This window comes from Lissotriton vulgaris, chromosome 7 (assembly GCF_964263255.1).
Source record: "Lissotriton vulgaris chromosome 7, aLisVul1.2, whole genome shotgun sequence".
NCBI classification, from domain to species: Eukaryota; Metazoa; Chordata; class Amphibia; order Caudata; family Salamandridae; genus Lissotriton; species Lissotriton vulgaris.
Window position 1 is genome coordinate 1406337286 of NC_141695.1, and position 24117 is coordinate 1406361402.

General features: G+C 44.5%; 1 protein-coding gene across 4 annotated transcripts in view; it reads right to left on the reverse strand.

Annotated features, from left to right (window-relative positions):
• Nucleotides 1-24117, reverse strand: part of LOC147705734 (sulfotransferase 1C1-like) — a 698364-nt gene that overhangs the window by 212183 nt on the left and 462064 nt on the right. For all 4 annotated transcript variants that reach the window (XM_086932178.1, XM_086932181.1, XM_086932180.1 and 1 more), the window contains one exon: nt 8823-8917. In XM_086932178.1, the coding sequence (XP_086788304.1) occupies nt 8823-8917 (95 nt within the window). The remainder of the gene's footprint in view (nt 1-8822; nt 8918-24117) is intronic.

The following is a 24117-nucleotide window of genomic DNA, read 5'->3' on the forward strand; positions in this document are numbered from 1 at the left end:
AGTGGATGAGGTAGTGGCTGCTATATGCCGCCTTCAACCCCTCAAGTCTCGAGGCCCGGATGGTTACTCCGCCGGTTTTTATAAAACCTTCAGCCCGCTACTGTCTCCAGTTCTCACTCGGCTTTTCAACTCCTTTTGCAGACCGGGCTCCATTCCTCCGGATATGCGGGAGACCGAGATCGTGGTCCTACCTAAGCCTGGCAAGGAACCCACACACTGCTCGGTGTTTCGCCCTATCTCTCTCCTTAATCTGGACTTAAAGCTCTTTACGGGCGTGCTGGCCGCACGTCTTGGGCCCTACTTGCCTGGGATTCTTGAGCCCGATCAATCAGGCTTTGTCCTGAGCTGACAGTGTAGCGATAACACCAAACGGATTCTCCACCTCATAGACAAGGCAAAATTTCAACAATCGGACTCAGTCCTGTTGGCCATCGATGCCAAGAAAGCATTTGATCGGTTCGACTGGTCTTTCTTACAATGGGTCCTGGCTCATTTCAAGATAGGCGATCGCTTCCAATCCTGGGTAGCGAGCTGTTATCACCATCTCCAGGCACGGGTCCGACTGGGTGGCCTACGCTCGAGCCCATTCGAGATTCAACACGGCACGAGGCAGGGGTGCCTCCTCTCGCCTCTTTTATTCGCATCTCTATGTGGAGCCGCTAGCACAGAAGATCCGCAATAACCCGGATATTCGTGGCATCACTTTTGGTGGAGAGTCTCACACGATTGGCCTCTATGCCAATGACATAATAGCAGCCCTCGATCACCCGAGATGCTTGGTTCCCACGTTTCTGGGGGAGGTGGAATCCTTTGGCACGGTGGCCGGCTTCAAGATATACAGGGGTAAATCACTGCTACTACCACTGGGCGGAAACGCCCGTTCTGATGCAGGAACACCAGCACATGGAGGGGGTCTGCAGACGAGCAAGCAAATCCTGTATCTAGGAATCACCCTTACCCCTCCATGGACTCGACGGTCACCCTAAACTATGTGAACCTTACATCCCGGATCCGTGAAGACCTGACACAGTGGTCCAAACAGCCGTTCTCCCTATTAGGGCGTATTGCAGCGGTGAAGATGTGGGCCCTGCCCAAGATTTTATATATCTTTCAAACTATTCCGGTGATCCCTCCAGCTGGCGCCATCGCGACCTTACAGAGTGCCCTTCAACAATTCATTTGGGGGGAAAGCGCCCGCGCTTACACAAACAATTAGCCTACCGAGGCGTGGATGACGGGGGTCTCGGGATCCCCAATCTCCAGCAATACTTCCAGGCATCACAGCTCCACTACATCGTAGAGTGGTATAGACCGGAATCCAAAAAAAGATGGTTATTCCAAGACAGGGCGATGGCCCAAACGTCCCTCTGGAAGATCCCATTTCTGCACCCGAAAGACAGGCCACAGTGCCTCTAGAAATCACCCATCACTGTCTTGCGTGTCTGGGATAAGGTTGCTGTCAGGAGGGGCCTTACGACCTTCCCATCCCCGCTCACTCCCCTCTTTGACATTTCAGAGTTCCCACCGGGCAATGACCCTCACGACTTTCCACAGTGGTGCGGTACCAGCTGCAGATCGGCAGGCCATCTCTTCGGTCTGCAGGGTTTTCTTCCCCTCTGACCTGTCCCAGGGATATGGCATGGTCACCCCGACTCTATCAATATTTTCAACTCCGACAATGGCTCACACATCCTGATTGTGCTCCACTAGTAAGCAGACGTATGACAGACGTATGACAGACTTTGAAAAGTGGCTAGTGACGAAGGAGCCGATAAAAGTCTAATTTCGGAACTCTATCAGCTGCTTTCACCTCCGCCTGCACCAGGTCATGCGGCAGGACAGAAACGTTGGGAGACAGAACTAGGGAGGACACTGACAAACCGGGAATGGCGCTACATATACTACAGAGCTTCCCACACAACACGCAATACTGCGAGCAAAGAGACGGCAGTGAAACTAGCCAGTTACTGACACTTTACCCCGGTTCGACTCAATAAAGGGAATCCAACTCATAGCGCGCTTTGCTGGAGGGGTTGTGGGGAGCGGGGCACCATGACTCATCTCCTTTGGGATTGCCAAGAAGTCAGAGACTACTGGAAAGTGGTTTTAAATGATATCGATAGCACTTTCGACACTGAAATACCGAGGTTCCCAGCCTACACTATCCTAGACCTCCCCAATGTGATCACTATCCCCCTAAGATTTGTACGAGGGCGTCAAATGGGGATCGCCATGCAGGCGGCATCTCAACACATCTTATCACTCTGGGGGACGACCACTAAACCCACTCACACGGGCTGGCTGCACAAAATCTGGTTCACGCTAGGAATGGAACATATTCAGGCTACCCTTACACAATCAGCGGATACCTTCCGCAAAATTTGGTTACCATTACTATCCCTTCTCTCGAAGGAATTTAACGAAATTACATGCCCACGATACCTCCGTTTACTGCGCCTTACAGAGAATCCAAATGACACTCACAGACCTACAGAAGAGACAAGTTAAGCGATACGTGGAAGTCTTGATGATGGTTCCACTAATCCGGCACACTGGTTGGGGTGGGGAGGGACTGGGGGGGGGGGGGAGGGTTTTTTTGATTTTGGTTCAGACTCTTGAGACTACGTCCCTTTCACAGGCTCAATACACACGACTTTTGCCTTACAATAGTGGCCGGACACATATCTTGATTGTAATTTGCTATGTGGAGAAGACATGCTTGTCTGTCTCATACGCTTTCTATATGTGGAACCCTTCCTTTGCAATGTGTTACCTGTGCCTTTTCTTGAAACCAATAAAACAAATTTGAATTTAAAAAGTGTTGACCTTGTGGGTATTAGAGCGCTATCCAATGATCAAGGCAACATCTATAGAAATAATATCATCAAAAACGGGACATAGTATGGGAGAATCCCCTGGAGAGAACACCTATGTTCGCAGAAAATTAGGATATAGTCTGCGAGAAAAAAGCATGTGTTCAGACTTAGGGATAAATCTGGTCCTGGAGTTTAGTTCATGCGTTCTACAGCAGAAATGTGTTAATCAGTATCCTTTTGACTTCTTTCTTGAATGAAGCTGTTGAGGGGTTCATCCTGATTTCAGTGGGCAGTGTGTTCCAGATCCTGGGATCTTTACCCTAGGAGGTTCTGTTATAGGTTTTCTTTACATAACATTTTGGTGGTTTCAGCAGTAGGGAACTAATGCCTTTAGATGCGCTGATGCCGCCAAATAGTTCTAGTTTTTGTGCAAAGTATCTCAGTGTGTTGAAGGGGAGGACTTTATGGGCCATGCAGGTAATTTTCAAATGAATCCTTGCCTCATACGGAGGCCAGTTTAGGGATTTCAGGTCTGGAGTGATGTGATTGTTTCTTTTTTATCCTGTAATGAGTCTATTAGCAGATTTAGGAGAGGCCCTTAGAGGCCCTTAGTGGTGCCAGCTTAGCTCTGAGTAGGCCGCATAGGGTTGTATTCCCATAGTCCAACCTGGAAATCACTAGAGTTTGAACAGCTGACTTGAAGTCACCCGGAAGTAGGAAGGTTTTTTTTTCTAAAGATGTTCATGTGGAAGTTTGCTCCTTTGCTGGCAGAACAGATGTGCTCCTGCATGCTATGCATGACAGGTCCAGTTTGCACCACCGGTATAAATCTTTGAAAAGAGTGTCCATCAGCGTATGTAAATTGCATTCACACAGGGCATCATATTGTGATGGAACCCATATTTCCAGATAATGAATAGGTCCTTCCATGTACTCAACACCTGCTGCTTGAAAGCTTTGTCTCTCACTTTGCTGTGGGTCAGCTACCCCCAATCTTGAGGACTTATCATAGGTAAGGTTAACACAATATATTTTGTAAAAAACTTCCAATTCCAGTTTCAGAGAGGCTAAGGATTCACCTGATCACAAAGAATAATTTTGGTGAATAGCACTAGCTTATAGACATTACCCTTCACTTGTAGGGCATGGAGAGTAGGGTTATCTATCATTTTTAGATTAGAGGTTTCATAGCTAGACACGTCTTTGCATGGACTAATGACTCAATTTAAGTTTCTTGAGTGATCTTGTTTCTGTTTTCAGTCGTTAATTTATGTGGCGTACTTTCGTTTTTGTATTTTTTGCCATGACAAGAGGTTCAGATGTGACTAGGTCCTCTACTATCGATATTTATGTTCACATGCCTTTCGTATAGCTCATTCCGCATCAAACCCCTCGGTCACCACTCGACTACAGTCTCTGCTGTCAAACCTTAGTTTACATTATGCTGCATCCAACTATCCTTCCACCTAGCATAACTGTCTATCATACAGTGACCACAGACCTTCTGCTGGACAGAGTAGAGATGATGGGGCCATCCATGTACCCTTGCTTAGGAGCGGTAGTGGTGAAATTAAGCAGAATTAGAAATCCAACTCCGGTAGACTTTGTCTGATGATGGGCACAGGTGTCCTTTCTAAAAATATGCATCTTGTTTAAGCAAGACTCACCTCGTGGCCATCTTTGTAGATTTCTAAGTTTCAGTCATTTTTAGGGCTCTGCCAATGCGCGAGCATTGCAGATGTCGAGACATATTGGGGCTTTTCCAGAGCTTACCTAAACGGGCGATTTGGTGCTGTGCCCGTGAAAAAGCGCGTGCACAGCATCAAAGCCACCAGCCTCCCTCCACAAGCTTACCCCAGCGTGCGCTCTGGCATTTCTCCTCCCCTAATTATTCACTGCCCACGGCCGGCCGGCACATCAAAGGCTGCTGCTCCCCGTGCGTCAGGCATGTACTTCTGCTGCCTTTCAAGGCAACGTTTCGCTGCCCCGGTGCCATACAGAGCACCATGAGCCTGTTCTGCTGTTCCAGGTGTCCACACCATGACAAAACCAAGGGAAGCTTCGTTGTAAATGTTTATTTGCTTCATTTTATTCGATAAACAGTGCAACGCTGCTTTCGAAGAGAAAAGCCACAACAGACCACAATTTATAGCTCAGCTGTCATCACTGGCAAGGGAATTCTGCGCGAGAGTTCTCATTATGGGCTAAAAATACACTTAAGCTATGTAAACTGGAGCAAATTCGAGTAATAAAGAGACACATTCTCACATGGTTAAATCTCTTAAAATGTGTTACACTGCTCACAAATTCATCAAGAACTGATAGTTAGGGTACTCTGGCTTTAGAGTCAAATTCATGTATATGTTGCCAGTTTTCACCAGTTAGTCAGTTACAATTGCAAACCACTAATTCTATACCATTTTAAATCATACACCTTAAAGGGGTCTTTCAATGAATCATGTCACAAGACATTGCACAGCTTCAGTTCGCAAACGTACCAAACAAAGCAACATCAGAGAGTGGTTACTGATGGTGGCTGACGCCTAAAGAACTGCCTGTCTTTTTATCTGACTCCATGGCCTCTTTAAAGAATTCCTGTTTTATATAACATGTCTCGTTAGAATCAGCATTACGTAATAATCCGAGAGTCTAATGGAGTGCCCAAGAACTATGATTTTAAAAACAATTGTAGAATTTCACAGTTGAGGTCCAGCAAAGCTGGGAAATGGCCAGCAAATGTACCAAATTTTTAACTAAGTCTGTGCGCAGGCCGGCACATCAAAGGCTGCTGCTCCCCGTGCGTTAGGCATGTACTTCTACTGCCTTTCAAGGAAACGCCTCGCTGCCCCGGTGCCATACAGAGCACCGTGAGCCTTTTCTGCTGTTCCAGGTGTCCACACCATGACAAAACCAAGGGAAGCTTCGTTGTAAATGTTTATTTGCTTCATTTTATTCGATAAACAGCGCAACGCTGCTTTCGATGAGAAAAGCCACAACAGACCACAATTTATAGCTCAGCTGTCATCACTGGCAAGGGAATTCTGCGCGAGAGTTCTCATTATGGGCTAAAAATACACTTAAGCTACGTAAACTGGAGCACATTCGAGTAATAAAGAGACACATTCTCACATGGTTAAATCTCTTAAAATGTGTTACACTGCTCACAAATTCATCAAGAACTGATTCTTAGGGTACTCTGGCTTTAGAGTCAAATTCATGTATATGTTGTCGGTTTTCACCAGTTAGTCAGTTACAATTGCAAACCACTAATTATATACCATTTTAAATCATACACCTTAAAGGGTCTTTCAATGAATCATGTCACAAGACATTGCACAGCTTCACAGCTCCGCCGAGGCACCCACCACACAGCTCTACCGATGCACCCACCACACAGCTCCACCGATGCACCCACCACACAGCTCCACAGGTGCACCCACCACACAGCTCCACCGATGCACCCACCACACAGCTATACCGATGCACCCACCTCACAGCTCCACCGAGGCACCCACCATACAGTTCCACCGAGGCACCAACCACACAGCCCTACCGATTCACCCACCACACAGCTCCACCGATGCACCTACCACACATCTCCACCGATGCACCCACCACACAGCTCCACCGATGCACCCACCACACAGCTCCACCGACACAGCTCCACTGATGCACCCACCACACATCTCCACCGATGCACCCACCACACAGCTCCACCGATGCAGCCACCACACAGCTCCACCGACACAGCTCCACTGATGCACCCACCACACATCTCCACCGATGCACCCACCACACAGCTCCACCGATGCAGCCACCACACAGCTCCACCGACACAGCTCCACCGATGCACCCATCACCCAGCTCCACCGATGCACCCACCACACAGCTCCACCGAAACAGCTCCACCGATGCACCCACCACACAGCTCCACCGATGCACCCACCACACAGCTCCACCAATGCACCCACCACACAGCTCCACCGATGCACCCACCACACAGCTCCACCGATGCACCCACCACACAGCTCCACCGATGCTCCCACCACACAGCTCAGCCGAGGCACCCACCACACAGCTCTACCGATGCACCCACCACACAGCTCCACCGATGCACCAACTAAGCTCCACCGATTCACCCACCACACAGCTTCACCAATGCACCCACTAAGCTCCACCGATGCACCCACCACCCAGCTCCACCGATGCACCCACCACACAGCTCCACTGATGCACCCACCACCCAGCTCCACCGATGCACCCACCACACAGCTCCACCAACACAGCTCCACTGATGCACCCACCACACAGCTCCACCGAGGCACCCACCACACAGCTCCACTGAGGCACCCACCACACAGCCCTACCGATGCACCCAGCACACAGTTCCACCAATGCACCCACCACACAGCTCCACTGATGCACCCACCACACAGCTCCACCGACACAGCTCCACCGATGCACCCACCACACAGCTCCACTGATGCACCCACCACACAGCTCCACCAATGCACCCACCACACAGCTCCACCGATGCACCCACCACACAGCTCCACCGATGCACCCACCACACAGCTCCACCGACACAGCTCCACCGATGCACCCACCACACAGCTCCACTGATGCACCCACCACACAGCTCCACCGATGCACCCACCACACAGCTCCACCTACACAGCTTTACCAATGCACCCACCACACAGCTCCACCGATGCACCCACCACACCGCTCCACCGATGCACCCACCACACCACTCCACCAATGCACCCACCACACAGCTCCACCGATGCACCAATCACACAGCTCCACCGATGCACCCACCACACAGCTCCACCGATGCAGCCACCATACAGCTCCACCGATGCACCCACCACACAGATCCACCGATGCAGCCACCACACAGCTCCACCGATGCACCCACCACCCAGCTCCACCGATGCACCCACCACACAGCTCCACCGACACAGCTCCACAGATGCACACACCACACAGCTCCACCGATGCACCCACCACACAGCTCCACCGATGTACCCACCACACAGCTCCACCAATGCACCCACTAAGCTCCACCGATGCACACACCACTCAGCGCAACCACAGCATCACTCAGCGCAACCACAGCATCACTGGTTCAAATATGTTCTTTCAATGTTTCAAACTGTTTTCAAGCTTTCACGCTTTATTACAAATCACAAAAAGATGTTAATATTTCACTTCTGTTCTTGGATTTTTGTCACAATAAAAAACACTGAACATAATCTTCACAAAAGTTATTTACAAAAGTTTAAGCTATTGCCATTACAAATTAAATAAATTATTTAAGTAAAAAATTAAAAGCCATTGTTATTTGTAATATCAATACATCTAAGTTACATAAATACAAAACATGTTGCATTACAAATGCTATAGGTGTCACATTTGCGAAAGTTATAACTATTGGCATTGTAAATGACAAAGCTATTAATTTAGCTATTTTAAAAAATAACACATAAATAAAAAAAAATCATTTATAAGACCAATAGCTCAAACTTTCCTAATGCGAGCCCTATTGCATTTCCAATGTTTGTTATTTCTGCACTGTAATAACTAAGCCAATTTTGTTTAAGCTATAGCAACTGTATAAAAATAAGTATTCGGTTTCTGACAGCTCCTCAAGTAGTGTCACAAGTTCCCTTTCTACTATACCATACCTTTATTACTCCAAGCAGAAGAATTAATTTTTCCTATCTTTTGATAATGTTGCATTCTCATCTACTGCTATTGTCATGTTTTCCCCTTTGACAGGAATGTTGTACCCTCACCTCCTCCAGTATTGTTGCTCCACCAACTACTACTCTCGTGGCATATTTTTACTTACTACAGTAGTTTACACCATCTGTCTAAGTCTTACACTAAATGTAATCTCATTAGTAGGTTTATGCTCCCACCGCTTTCAGTAGTCTCACACTCTCACATCTTGCAGTAGCGTTTCACTCTCTCCTCCAGCAGCAGTGTCACATCTCTCACCTCCTTCAAGTCCTCATAGAAGATGTAGAGGATTTGCTGTCTGTCCTTGGCATCCCACCAGCCTTTGACGTGGTCGTACCAGGAACCCCAGGGCACTGGAACATACAACAGAGAAACATCAGAGGGTCATTCTTGGCTTATGCCGCACACATGGACGTTAGCGATGGACAAGCTGGGTTCTGATAAAAGTGATAAGGAGAGAAACCATGTTAGAAAACTATTGCAACAGAATTATAACCTAAGGGTTGCATAGCATGCGCCTCAAACTACCTAAAGAAAGAGGTGTGTTATTAGCAGGAAAATATTTGGATTTGCTGTGTCATAATAATTTTCATTTGGCATAACCTGGCAGAATGTTCGATTTCTCCTTCAAGTGGACAGTGGAAAACAGAAAGATAAAAGTTGCTAGCAAGCTTCCGTCACAATCTCAAAACAGATTAAAATCAGGGGTCTAAAGTGTGGCATGTATGGGGAGCTGAAGATTGTGAAAAGGTCGTCCTTTAGGTCCTAGTCATTTGGTGGTCACTGTTCCTAATGGTTTCCTACAAGTGCAGAGTTGACCACTATATTTTCCACCGCGACCTGAAGTCCTGTCCCCCTTATCTTTTCCAGCCTCCTGTCATACCTCCTTCACTTCTTTTAACCGAAAGGCCAACCTGGAACACACCTGGGCAGCCATGACCTCCTATGGGTTGAAGCAGGTCTGGGCCATGGAGAGGATGGGCTTCATTGTCAGCCTCCTCTGTGTCTCGGTTGCTGGCATGCTGGAGTATACAGCCCTTGTCTCCTTTGGTTGCGAAGTCCTCCTGCCTGTCTTCCTCTCTTGAGCTTTTTTCTCCTTCAGGGCAGATCTGACATATATTTCTAGAGTCTGTGGCGGTGTTCAGGTGTTGCCCCCGGATTCTGCATCCAGATCCGAAGCTGGTATAGGTGTTGTCTCCTTCCTTGTTCATACCGCACAGTTCTTCCTGGTCAACACACAAAAAGCACCGATTAAGGCTGTTATAGTCTGTATTTTGCGTACTTTTTCTCTCGGTTTGACACTTTTAACTTTCTTATTTCTTTCTTTCTTCTAGTCTGTTTCCGTTTCAAAGTTGATTTGTTCGCACATTTTTACAGGTGGTCGAGGAATACAGTGCTATGGGACTGAAGCGCTGACACCAGCTAAGTCTCTTATACAACTTAAGGTGGGCTTTGTGTCAGCCCCTTGATCATGATTGGTTGGCTTTGCTATCTATTTTAGTTGTCGGATCTTGATTTTAAGGCTTTCCTTTCTAATTCTTGTATTTGTCCTGCCCAGGAGCATTTTCATTTCACAGTGCTCTGATTGAATGAGTTGTTTCTCCTTGCACTGAATGTTTGAAGGGTCTATTTTTATTTAATTAATTTGATCAGGTCTGGGAAGTGAATATGATGGGTTTCAGAGTTTGCTTTCTCCAATGTGTTTCGGTTGCTGGCATGCCGGGGTTTATGGCCCTTGTCTCCTCTGGTTGCGGAGTCCTCCAGGTTGACTTCCTTTCTTGAAGTTTTTTTTCCTTCTGGGCAGGTCCGACCCATATTTCCAGGGTATGCAGTGGTCTTCAGAGATCTCAGGTTGGCCTATTATTTTATCATGGGTGGCACAAATACCTATAGTCACATCTAAGATGGCTGTGGTTTGCTTAGGAAAGCATGCTCCGACATGAAGTTGATGGTTCTTTCACTAAACTGCTTTGAGTGAACTTCTTCTGGGAATACCTAAAGCCTGGAAGACCGTTTATAACAAATCTTTTTTTTTGCAGTTTTGGCTTGTGTTTGTGTTACTAACATTGATTTTTCACATACCAATAAGGTGGACATTGGTAAACATACCAGAGGTGTCAGGAGATGCAGTGCTCACTAATTTTCGAAATTCTTGGGAGTGAGTACTAATTGGCACACCAAGTGATAAGAGAAGACATTGGCTATCAATCATGTCACCCTAAGTGACATCCAGGCATTTTTCAAAAAACATAAAATCGTGTTAAATAAATATCTTAACCTCAGTAAAATAGACACATAGTTTAAGATAAATGTGCATTGATAATATATGCAGTTGTCCAGATTACAAGCGGAGAGTAAGTGACCTTGAAGAAGTGGAACACGTACACTCCATGAGATAAAGGTGATGGACAGCTTGCATGTTGGTGGGTAGATTTTGGCCATCGGAAGATCCCATGACTATTTAGGGTGTCTGAGGAGAACCACGCCGGGGGGTTAAGATTCAGTGCTCATCGCAGTTGGAGATTCAGACTAGTGCGAGAGCTCAACTTAACCTTGTAGACTCTTACTCCAGATGACTGAAATCTCCATTCTCTTGGAGATGGTGATTTGACAATTTCTGCTCACTGGCAATAGAGACAGTTGAATCGGCACACATAATACAGAAATGGGGCATTTGCCATATTCCATTTTAGGAACAATGTGCCCTTTGGAGAATGTATTTGATGCATTAATTGTAGATAGTATTGAGACATTCTAATAGTGTAATTTTAAAGTGTAGAATTCGGGATGCCAGTTAGAGATAATTAGCACTCTTGTGATAATTTGCATTTTGGTGCTTTTTAGTACCGTTTTATGCATTAAAGGTGTGCTGCAACAACAAAATGCAGAAATATTAACTATTTTCAGTAATAAAGTTGAAAGAAGCTGGAAAGTAAAAGAACCTCATTTGAAAAGTGCCTATCACAGATGGCGAATGAAGGATGTTTCCCCTTGAGATTCTAGTGTAAAAATGGAGAGAGGAAGTTGTTACATCTGTCTCCAACCGACATCCACCAGTAAATATTTGAGGGGGAAGAAGAAAAAGAGGACAGTCTTAAGAGAAACAGATGATACACCACAGTACAAACCACTGGTGATGAACATCTTTTTTTTTTTTTAAATATTTTTTTTATTGACAAATTGATAGGGTAAACATACAGTGCATATACAATAAAGAAACCTGAGGTTTACAAAGTAAATATAAGTTATTTCGATACCATAATTCATATTCTATTTGGTACGCAGTTAAAACACAATTCAAAACATAATTCATTTTATACAAACTAAAAAAATCAAGTAGCAGGAGTGTTGCGAGTGTTGTGGTTTGCTTGAAAACCCATTTCAAAGAGAGAGTAGTTAAATAAGATAGTTAAATAAAGTCGCCCCAAATATTTCCAAGTTTTCTTAGGGACGGGGCACCTCTGAGTTTTGCCAGAGCCAGCTCCATAGAGTAAATTTCGTTTACTAATAACCACCAGTCTCCAATGTTAGGGGTTTTAAGAGAAATCCAGGCTCTGGATAGTGTTAATTTTTCACATGATAAAAGAATCGTTACAAGTGCTGGCCGAGGCAGAGAGACAGGATGTATATCCAATAGTACTGTTAGAGCGGTAAAAGGTGGTAGATTAATCTCTTTAATTACAAAGACTTTATATAGTTCTGCCCAAAATTCCTTTTTTAATGCTGGGCAAGAAAACAACATATGCTCCAGGTCTGCTGCTACAGCTTGGCATTTGGGGCACTTAGTACGATCGCCATAAGCGTTATTAAGGGACCACTTGGAAATCTTTTCCGGTGTATAATACAACATACATGTGGTTCTAAACTGTTGCAACCTTAAACTTGACAATCGGACGTAATTATTAATATTAGAGAAAGAGCTAGATATCTGCTTAGGTGTTATATTTAAACCTGGTTTACTGCTCCATTTCTCTGCTAATTTTAAACAATCATCTGTTTTAAAAGCACTAAGACACCTGTAAGCTTCACTTATAGTCGACTTATTTTTAGATGTATATAGACAATGCCAAATGTCGCAATCTAACATTTCATAAATTTTATTTTTCCGTATCAAAAAGTCATGTATCTGTAAATATTTAAATCTCATTGTTTCCGGCAAGTCGTACAATATTTTCAGTGTGTGGAAATCTAAGAACCCAAGTGCGCCATACAGGTCGCCCAAAACATTGATACCTTGAGCAGCCCATCTAAGGGCCATACCGTCATTAAAAATCCCCGGTAAGCCCGGATTACCCCAAAGCTGTAATTTCGGGTGGTAAAAATTAGTCTTCCAAAATACTAATATATTGGACCAGATCTTGATTGCATCCTTTGCAGTCTTAAATTTCACCCTCTTGAAATAGTTGGGGTCGTTAACTCGGAACAAAAACATAATTGAATTAGATTTTAACATAAATGAATGAAAAGAAAATGAGTTTTCACTATTAAGTAAGGACTGGAGATGCTTAACAAACGAGGCACAGAAATATAATATGACATCAGGGAAGTTGAGACCACCCTTATCCAAGCTGTTTTTTAACAATGCCAACGATCTTCACGCTTTTCAAAATCCCCATATGAAACTGCTTAAAATTCCGTCTAATTGCTTAAAAAAATAATTATTCAGAGCTAATGGGATTGAACGGAATAGATAAAGAAATTTTGGTAAAACCTTCATTTTGATTAAGTTGATTCTGCCAATTAAATTCAAGGGGAGTCTATGCCATTTTTTTAGTAACAGAGACGTAGATTTAATTAACTCGTTATAATTAATGTGATTAATTTCTTTTATTTTGGAAGTAATGTTTACGCCAAGTTAAGTGGCGACTTTACAAATCTCTGGAACCACCGTCGTTGGTACATAATTGGCTATAATTTGAGTTTTGTTTATATTAAGCTTGTAGCCGGAAACTTTTCCAAATTTACAAGCCTCTATAGTAATCCCTTGTATGGCCTTTATAACATCAGATGAGTAAATGGCAATATCGTCGGCATAGGCCGTAATTTTCAATGTCTGTAAGCCAGATCTAAAAGGCACGATTCAGGGTTGTAGCTGGAGAGCATATAAAAAAGGTTCCAAAGAAAGGGCAAATAATAGAGGTGATAGGGGACAACCTTGGCGAGTGCCACGTAGGATGGTGAAATCTGAGGAGGTCAGCCCTCCATAGCTAATACAAGCTGTAGGATTATTGTACAACGCCCGTATCCCCTTTACAAATTGCCCCCCGAGCCCCATCTTTGTCATGACACACCAGAGATAATCCCACCCCACTCGGTCAAAAGGCTTTTCGGCATCCAACAAGATCATACCGAGTGGGGTGGATTCCGTCCCTGCCATACCAAACGCCGTTATAGTTATTAACGTGAGTGGTGGTATCCCTCCCAATCACAAACCCATGCTGTTGCGGGTTAACTATTTTGGGCATAAGGGGAGCCAACCTAGTTGCTAATATTTTCGCAAATATTTTTGCATCTGTGTCATTCAGAGAGATGGGTCTGTATGACCCCCTATCCTCCTTAGGTTTGCGCTTTTTAAGGCAAAAACATATTTTAGCCCTGTTCCATGAATTGGGAGCTTTTCCAGTTACCCCAATGGACTGTATGACTTGCAGTAGTAGAGGAGACAGTTCCTCTAAACAGATTTTATAAATCTTGATGGGGATAGTATCTTCTCCTGCGGCCTTCCCAGCAGGTAGAGAAGCAATAGCCTGGCTAAGCTCTAGTCCAGTAATATCTTCAGAAAGTTGGTCCATTTCTGAGAGATTACCAATATTTATCGCATTCTCATCCAGATATTCTTTTGTTAAGTCAACACGTGGTGGAGACTCGGGGTATACAAGGAGCTGTAAAAATTCACAAATTGTTCTAGAATATCATTCGGCTGTTCATATAGCATATCATCAGATGCTCGAATGTTATTAATCAGAGTGCTGGCTCTGTCCTCTGCAAACTTATAGGCCAGGATTTTGCTGATTTTGTCCCCTCCCTCATATTGCGCTATTCTGTATTTATGTAAGTTGGCACTGTTTTTTAAAAAACTTTTGCCTTCGTATCTGCTTTTAATTGCCCTAATTTCAAACTTATTTCAGCTACTGCAGATGGATTTAGCCGTAAAGCTGTAGCAAGCAGTTTTTCTTGTTCGGCAATACTGGAGATTAGTAATTTATTCAATTTACGACGTTCCATATTTTGTCTGAACACATATTCCTGTGTAAACTCCCGGATACTTGCTTTACAGGCATCCCAGACCATGGTGCATGTGGTAGAGTTCTGGTTAAGTTCAATAAAGTTATTAAGGTGGATTTTAAGTTCAGCTATAAAGACAGAATCTGATATTAGATATCTTGGAAAGGAGAATGATCTAAGACAAGGACGATTATGTTGGGTGGAAAATATCAGCATTATCGGATTATGGTCCGAAGAAATTAGTGGGCAAACCTCCATAGAGCTAGTGTTCAGTAAATTATCATTTACTAGAGCCATATCCAAACGAGAGCATGATTTATGAGGCGCAGAGTAATATGTGTACCCAGGAGTGTTTGAATGCATATAGCGCCAGGCATCTTTATTATTATGAATACAGCAAATATCTAGAATGGCAGCCCTGGTTTTGCGCATCCGTTGAAAACTCACTTGGCTCGTAGTATCTTGTTTGTAATCCATAATGCAGTTAAAATCACCCATAATAATGAGTTCCCCCTCCCAATTCGTAAGTTCTACATTCAGATGGTCAAAGACCCTAGGTTCGTCCTTATTTGAACCATAAACCACACAAAAAACGTATTTCTGATTTTCAATACTTAACTGGGCAATGGCCCATCTGCCATCCTTATCACAAGCAGTTTTCATAGTTTCCGCCCTATGTCGTTTATCTTTGAGGATGGCGACACCTCTAATAGAAGCCCCAAATGCAGAACAAATTATATTATCATATCCCATGTGACCTAGCAATTTTTTATCTTTATAAGCGATATGTGTTTCAGATGATAAAAAGAAATGTGGGTTATGTAATCTTAGCTCTTCCGAGACTAAGCGTCTCTTGCTTTTACTGTTTAACTCTGCAACATTCCAAGCTAAGCACCTTAATTTATACATTCAAAAAAACAAAACAATAAAGGCATAGTTAACCAAGTGGAATATTTCTGTTCCTGAGCAACCAACAGCTGTGTATCTTCATTCGTACTTTTATTTCCTTTTATTGCACGTCTCCCTATCAATTTGAATTTTTTTAAATATATTTTTATCCCCCGAACCCCTGCGGAGAGCTGAGACCCCCTCCCTCCACCCCCCTGTCTCCCACCTACCCACCTAGTGGAGAGACCACCCTTCAGCCTCTGCTGCCGCTGTAAAGGCAGCGCCTGAATTGGTGCGCCTGTTGCATGCCCCACCCCCACTTGACAAAATATTCTAGACACTACTTAAGAAGGAGAGAGAAAAATCCTGATCCCCTAAAAATTAAATCTCAATCTCCCTTATCTGCAATATCAGCCTAATAGTTCAGTCTCTTTAATTAATATAGCTAACGCCGGACTCAGGTTAGATTAGATAACGCCAGCTCGGCTTCTTTGATATCAGTGAAAAAATAAGTATGGCCACCTTTAATAACCTTGAGACGGGCAGGTTCCTGAAGGAAAACTTGCCCTCCAATAGATTTAAATGGGTCAATTAATTTGCGCAATTGTCATCGTCTATCCATGGTGGCTTAACTTAGATCTGAGCGAACAAAAAGGGAGAGATTCTCTATAGCTACAGGCGAATTGGGACGCGCTTTTTGCCAAATGGCCTGTCTTAATAAAAAAATTACAGAAACAGATAAGGAAATGGCGAGGAAATTTTCTCTCTCTGTTTCTTTGGACTAAGGGTAAGCGATGAGCCCGCTGGATTTGGGAGTCCCAGTCAGCTAGATCTAGGAAGGCTTTTTGTAATAAATTAACACGATAAGCCGTCGGATCAGACCCTTCGGACCCCCCCGGAACACCAAAAAGTCTCAAGTTCGATCTCCTTTGCAGATTTTCCAAATCTTCAATTTGTAGTTGCAGCGGAATCATCTGAGTGTCATGTTGGCTCGTTACAGTATTGATGCGGGTTGCCACCTCTTCTACCTTCACCACCCGCTGTTGTAAATCTTCGATATCCTGCGAAACCCCTCCAAGTTTTGAGGTTAGTTCATGTAAGGAGGACTGTAGTTTATTATTGTCTTCCCGGAGCTGAAGATAGTGATCTTGTGCCTCTAAACGTTGATTGGTTAAAGTTTGTAGAATAATGTCCAGTGGAGATGTATACGTCTCCAATACATGCTCATGTTCCTGAAGGTTATTTACTGCTTTAGCAGAGGTTACAAGAGTCGCTAGTGTTAATGGATCGGGGGCAGTGGTGTGATTAGCAGTTATGCTAGCGAGGGTTGATGTGCAGTCAAGTGTATTTTCAACTGTACCTGTCATCCCAGTAGTGATAGACAACGCATGATCTTTAAGTGTTAAACTTGGTGAGCCCTCGGGCTCCAACGCAGACATAGTTTCCTGGTCGGGTGTGGCAATTGGTATATCATTACCAGCTTTGGAGATATCGAGCAAGCTTTCCGAGGGAACAAGGTAGCCTAGAGTAGGTTCGGAATCGGTGGGACTGGTACCTGACAGACTTAGAGTTATACTTTTCACAAGTCCTTTTGCCTCAATCCATTTTCTGAGAGGACTTTTGTGAATAAAGACTTTTCTGGCGGTCGCAGTATTGCTTGTGATCAGCCGGTTGGGAGCAATACCTACTTTCCCTCCTTTTTTGCCCTTAGTTTTTTTTTACCCTTGCGCCTTCTATCTGCCAAGAGTTTCGCTGTACAATCAGCAGAGTCAACCGTCTCTTCCTCCACCTCCTCTTCAAACTCTTCGCAAGAGCCCAAATCAGCGCTCTCTTCCACACCCATGGCGATGTCTTGGCACAAACCAGATCCATCACCCACCTCCAGGGTAGATGGCCCAGTTTCGTCTGTGAGGAGAATAATATCCTGTCTCAGGTCAGTAGCAAATGGTACCTCAAAGAAACCAAGTCTGTACTTCCCAATCTCTCTGGATTAGATCCCACATCAAATATCCCTTTTATATTTGAGGTTTTGCTTATGCTCATATTACCCTCCAGATCCTTACTAGTCTCTGCCAGTGCATTTATAGCCTCTACAGTAGGCGAGCTTTTGAGGGATTTGGTTGTTGACAGCATAATTGGTACAAAAGGGGGGCGGTGATGGACGGAGCATCTGAATCAATCAAACACTCACACCCAGTCAAAAGATCTGGGTTTAATCCATCACCGTTCTTTAGCCCACTCTGCCACCCCAGTTCAGGCATGGCCATATGCAAATCAGTCTGACCCTGTGCCTCATGGGAGCAGTCCAGCCCGAACTGCCAAGCCATGTCTTCCCTGGACCGGAAACAAGCTTCCGAGGACCGGTTTCTGGCATTCCAGCCGTCTTCAGCCCGGCTTGCTTGAATCCAATGGCAAAGTGAGCAAGGGACTCACATCTGAGCATACCCTGCCACACTTATGGCAGTCAAAAGCGGTAAAAAAGGGGTGGAATTATTGGTGGAATTGTGACCTTTGTTTTTCTCAAAGGACTGTTCCCATGAGGCATAGGGTCAGACTGATTTGCATATAGCCATGTCTGAACTGGGGTGGCAGAGTGGGCTAAAGAACGGTGATGGATTAAACCCAGATCTTTTGACTGGGTGTGAGTGTTTGATTGATTCAGATGCTCCGTCCATCACCACCCCCTTTTGTATCGCTTTTGGCCGCCATAAGAGTGGCAGGGTATGCTCAGACGTGAGTCCCTTGCTCACTTTGCCACTGGATTCAAGCAAGCCGGGCTGAAGATGGCTAGAATGCCAGAAACCGGTCCTCGGAAGCTTGTTTCCGGTCCAGGGAAGACATAGCATATGTGACACTACTGTCTTATATTAGGGACACGTCAGATTTCCAATGAAAGATCAACACTATACCATGTAACTCAACATATAGGATTGAGCAATGGATACCACTTCCTTATATGCGTCAATTGACCATGAACAAGGGATTGCTGAATGCCTATACTTTTCCCTAGCATGTCTATTGAGTTATTTGCAACACAGAGATGATTGCCACTGTGCTCAGATATTGTCTAACTCACAATATATTTCTATTTGCTAATTAAATGTACCCGCAAAAACAAGTTACAGCCATGGGAACCTCCTTTTCCCACACTTATGTGAACTTGTGCATGGTGTTAGACTAGAAATGTTCCTGCTTAAGTATTATATTATGTAAGTTAGCATTTGCGGTACCATTTTCTATTCAGGCGCCATTTTGAATCATGATCTAAACGTATCCTTTGCTATTTCTGAGAAATGGCCTCCACTAGGTTTCGTTTTTCCAATGTTGGGTTTTGCTTCATTAATGAATAGACTGTTCTTATTAGCCCATAACTTTCTCACTAGATAGAGGCCTTCTCCCACTTATCTGGTGACGGGCCCGACTGGAGTAACCTTGGACTTTACTTTGTATGAGATATGAGCCCTGAGATTGTTTTTCTTCTCGTTTCCATTGCTTAGCAGCACCTGCCTGGAAAATTCCCATTATGGGTGTGTTCTAGCGCAGTTACGAAATGTACTAAATGTATCTGTATGCTTGTTGATTTCAGTCCCTCTGCAGCACTCCTAGCGGCTGGGCGGACTGGGCTCCTCTTTGAGTACTTCTGTATAAACAAATATTGGTTTGTTATCTCTACTATTTGATCTACTCTTCATTTGGTATGGAAGGCTGAGAGGTGGTCATTAGTGGCCCAAGTTTCCCAAATCGGACCACTTCCTTCAGTTGAAGCCCGAACATAGATTTCTTTGGGTTATTGACCCATCCCCTTTCTGTGGACGGGGGAGATCAAGGCAATTGTTGCGTCAGACTGATCGTCCAGGGATCCCTGCATGAGGAAAAAAACACAATGAAAAAAGGCAGTAAGTGGTTAATTGTTGCACCGCCTATATATACACACTAGTATTAAAACAGGTGCTGTATGCAAGCTGCCCACCTCCTAAGTCCACTGCCAAAGGACTTTTACAACAAATAAATCTCAAACAAGCACTTGGAGAGGTAACCAAAAAAACAGTAAAGGGAAAAGTATCAATGGAACAAAATACAGCTGATGTCCTTCATTGAAGTATAAAAAGTCATGTTTTAATGAATCTTCTTGACACAGTGATACATGGTGATACAGTTAGACAGCCAAAATTTTCAGTATCAAAGAACCAATGAAACAGCCAAGAAACAGCCAACACGTTACGTGGCGCTCAAGAGAAAATTGTCTCGTTTACATTTGCGTCCTGTTCAAGCTACGTCATCTCTTATCTTTGATGCCATATCATTATAAGACACGCACCCCAAAAAGCCTTTCTGCCCACGCATCTTTCCATTGGAGATTGTACTACCTTGTTTGCTGTTAAATCAAGTGAATCTTGCCCTAAGGAAGCCCGCTTCAGGCGAAACGCGTTGGCTGTTTCTTGGCTGTTTCATTGGTTCTTTGATACTGAAAATTTTGTCTGTCTAACTGTATCACCGTATATCACCGTGTCAAGAAGATTCATTAAAACAAGACTTTTTATACTTCAATGAAAGTATTTTGTTACATTGATACTTTTCCCTTTACTGTTTTTTGGTTGCCTCTCCAAGTGCTTGTTTGAGATCCCTGCATGAGGACTAGCGATTGCTCACAGCTGCCCCTTCCGTCCTGCCAGATGGTGCCTTGCCCAGTGGTCATCCCGACTGGAGTCCTGAACAGCGAAACCCTTGGATCTGACCTTTTGGTCTGAAGAGTTGGCAGTGGAGAATTGGTTTGTTTGTGCTATTCGTATCAGGTGGATTTGTTTTGGTTGTTTGTGGAGTTGGTACCATTTTGGTTTGAGTTTGGTATGGTCTGAGGACCGTTTTTGATAAAAGCACTTGCAATTGCTTTGCCAGGCACACATAATGAATTTGTTTTCTTTAAAAAATGCCTGGAATCAGTAGTTTTTAGGTTGAGTCTAGCGTTGCAGCGCATGCACTGCACGCTTTGTGAGGCATGCAGTATTCAGTGTAGCGTGGAAGCTTCGTGGAAGCTCTGCCAATCTCCGCCCATCTTTTTGAATGGCTAGTGTTGTAAATGCTGCCTTCTGTTTGGTTGTAGGCTTGTTAGATCCTCCTTATGATGGCCATTTTGTCATTTGTGTCCTTCCATGGCTACTGGCTCCTTTACTGCTCAGACTACCTTCTTCCCGTAGTTCGATGCCTTCTCCCGCCCTTCGTGCCTTGTCGCCCGCATGCATTCCCATTTTACAATGCAATAGGTCTTGCATAAATGGAGTCCTATTGCATTGCCCATGCTTGCTACATGTGCCCTTACTAGTTGTAACAGTTTAAAAAGAATCTCATACTGCCTCTCGATATGAAGTACGTCGCTGATGTACTCCAGTGTGTTTCCGCCTCTGTTTCCCGGGATATAAAGCGCAGACACAGTACTTGGAACGTGATTCATACTCAGTCTAATGACCGTGCGTAGAACCCACTGTGCATGTATGAGTTGTTGTTGTACGTGTAGAGAATGGAGGCCAGACAACGTATGGCAGAAGTTGGTTCTTTCTTAGAGAGAGAGCACACAGTCCGCTACGTACAGTGTATGCCAGCATTCAGGCGCTAAACAAGCGTACCCTTCCCATGATTCCCTACACCGGGTGACGTCATAGGAAGACTAGAATGAGAGACCACACATCTTCCCCTTTTACAATTTTAACAACAAAGAAAAAGGAAAGAACATTCCCAATGCACGTTTTAAAACTATAGTATAAATACATGTTCACATATGAATAAATGCAAGGAATGTTGAATAAATATAAATTGGATTAAGAACAATACATATCAATGAATATTAAAATAGAGTATGAAGAAATACTATGAATGCTAAATAGGTACAAGCTGCATTAAAGGTCAATACATACTAATAAATATTACAATACAAAGTGCATTAACAGTAAATAAATATTTCCGTAATATGTGATGTCAGTGGAAGGCTAACATGTGACTATTGCTAACGAGAGTCTTATGTGTGTGTGTAGAGCCTGGGATGATAACTAGAGCTCACGATGGTTGCATCACAAAATCATCATATTTCTTTGGTAGAATGACCGGCCTCCCAGTACGAGTGGATTTTAGGTTGACAGGGGCAGAGTGCTCCCCTTCTGCAGAAGGGGCATCTCCATGCTGTGCTCCTATGACCTTACATCAGAGGTCTTCAAACTTTTTGATGCCGAGACCCCCTTGTAAAACCTTTTTAGGTGTAAGGACCCCCTTCCGACAAAAGTTTCTAGAAACTGGTACTCCTCATCATCAACTTTTGACAACCATAAATGCGCCTGTTCGACCTCATCACATCCCTCCATCATTCATCCACCCACACTTTCACACATCCATCCATCCACCCTTTCATCCTTCCATCCATACATCCATCCACCCTTTCATCCTTCCATTCACCCTTCCTTCCATCTACCCATCATTCATCACCCACCTTTTCACACATCCATCCATCATTCATCCATGCAACCTTTTATCCATGCATACATCCATCCACCCTTTCATCTTCCCTTCCTTCATCCACCCACCCTTTCATCCTCCCATCCATACATCAATCCTTCACCTATCCACCCTTTCATCCATCCATCCACCCACCCTTTCATCCATCCATCTACCCATCATTCATCCCCCCACCTTTTCACACATCCATCCATCCATCATTCATCCATCCACCCTTTCATCCATCCATCCTTCATCTGTCCACCCTTTCATTCTTCCATCCATACATCTATCCTTCACCAATCTATCCTTCATCCTTCCATCCATACATACATCATTCATCCATCCACCCTTTCATTCATCCATCCACTCATCATTCATCCACCCACCTTTTCATATATCCATCCATACATCCATCATCCATCCAGTCACCCATCCTTTACCCATCCATCCTTCCTTCCATCCACCCATTATTCATCCACCCACCTTTTCACACACCCATCCATCATTCATCCATGCAACCTTTTATCCATTCATACATCCATCCACACTTTCATCCTCCCATCCATACATCAATCCTTCATCCATCCACCCTTTCATCCTCCCATCCAAACATCCATCCTTCATCCATCCACCCTTTCATCCTCCCATCCATACATCCATCCACCCTTTCATCCATACATCCATCCACCCACCCTTTCATCCATCCACCCATCATTCATCCCCCCTTTTCACACATCCATCCATGCATCATTCATCCATGCAGCCTTTTATCCATCCATACATCAATCCACCCTTTCATCCTCCCATCCATACATACATCCTTCATCCATCCACCCTTTCATCCTCCCATTCATGCATACATCCATCCTTCATCCATCCACCCTTTCATCCTCCCATCCATACATCCATCCTTCATCCATCCACCCTTTCATCCTTCCATCCATACATCCATCATTCATCCATCCATTCACCCATCATTCATCCACCCGTCTTTTTACATATCCCTCCATCCATCCATCATTCATCCATCCACCCTTTCATCCAGCCATCCTTCATCCATCCACCCTATCAGTCTTCCATCCATACATCTATCCTTCACCAATCTATCCTTCATCCATTCATCCTTCCATCCATACATCCATCATTCATCCATCCACCCTTTCATCATCCATTCACCCTTCAATCATCCACCCATCTTTTTACACATCCATCCATCATTCATCCATCCACCCTTTCATCCATCCATTCTTCCGTCCACCCTTTCATTCTTCCATCCATACATATATCCTTCACCAATCTATCCTTCATCCATCCACCCTTTCATCCTTCCATCCATACATCCATCATTCATCCATCCACCCTTTCATTCATCCATCCACTCATCATTCATCCACCCACCTTTTCACACATCCATCCATCCTTCAGCCTTTCATCCATTCATCCACCCATCATTCATCCACCCACCTTTTCTGTGCCTCTCTCATGGGGGGGGGGGGGGGTAATCAGTATCTCTCTGGGTTGTCTTCATTCTTCTTTCCCACTCATGGGAGAGCATCTGTGCCTCCTTGCTGGGGGCAGGGGACGTGTCACAGGACCCACAGCTCCAGGTGCGCAACATCCATTGAACTCAAAGGGCTACACTGCAGCCACTCCCCCAGCCCCGCCCCCCCAGCTCCCCCAGCTCCCCCCAGCTCCCCCCAGCTCCCCCCAGCTCGTGTATGTGAACCCGGCTGTAACAGCTTCAGGGACACACACACAGTCACACCCAAGTACTTGACAGGTCTTTAAAAGACCTTTTACTTGTTAATGAGGCGTTGATGTTTTTCACACAGAGGTGTGAATTAGGCCTCCGCCGTGAGCACCCTCAGCCCTATGCCAGGAACTGCACTCTGCAGAATCTGCGACCTCCTTCCTAGGACTCCACGACCCCGCTGGGGGTCGCGCCCCACAGATTGAA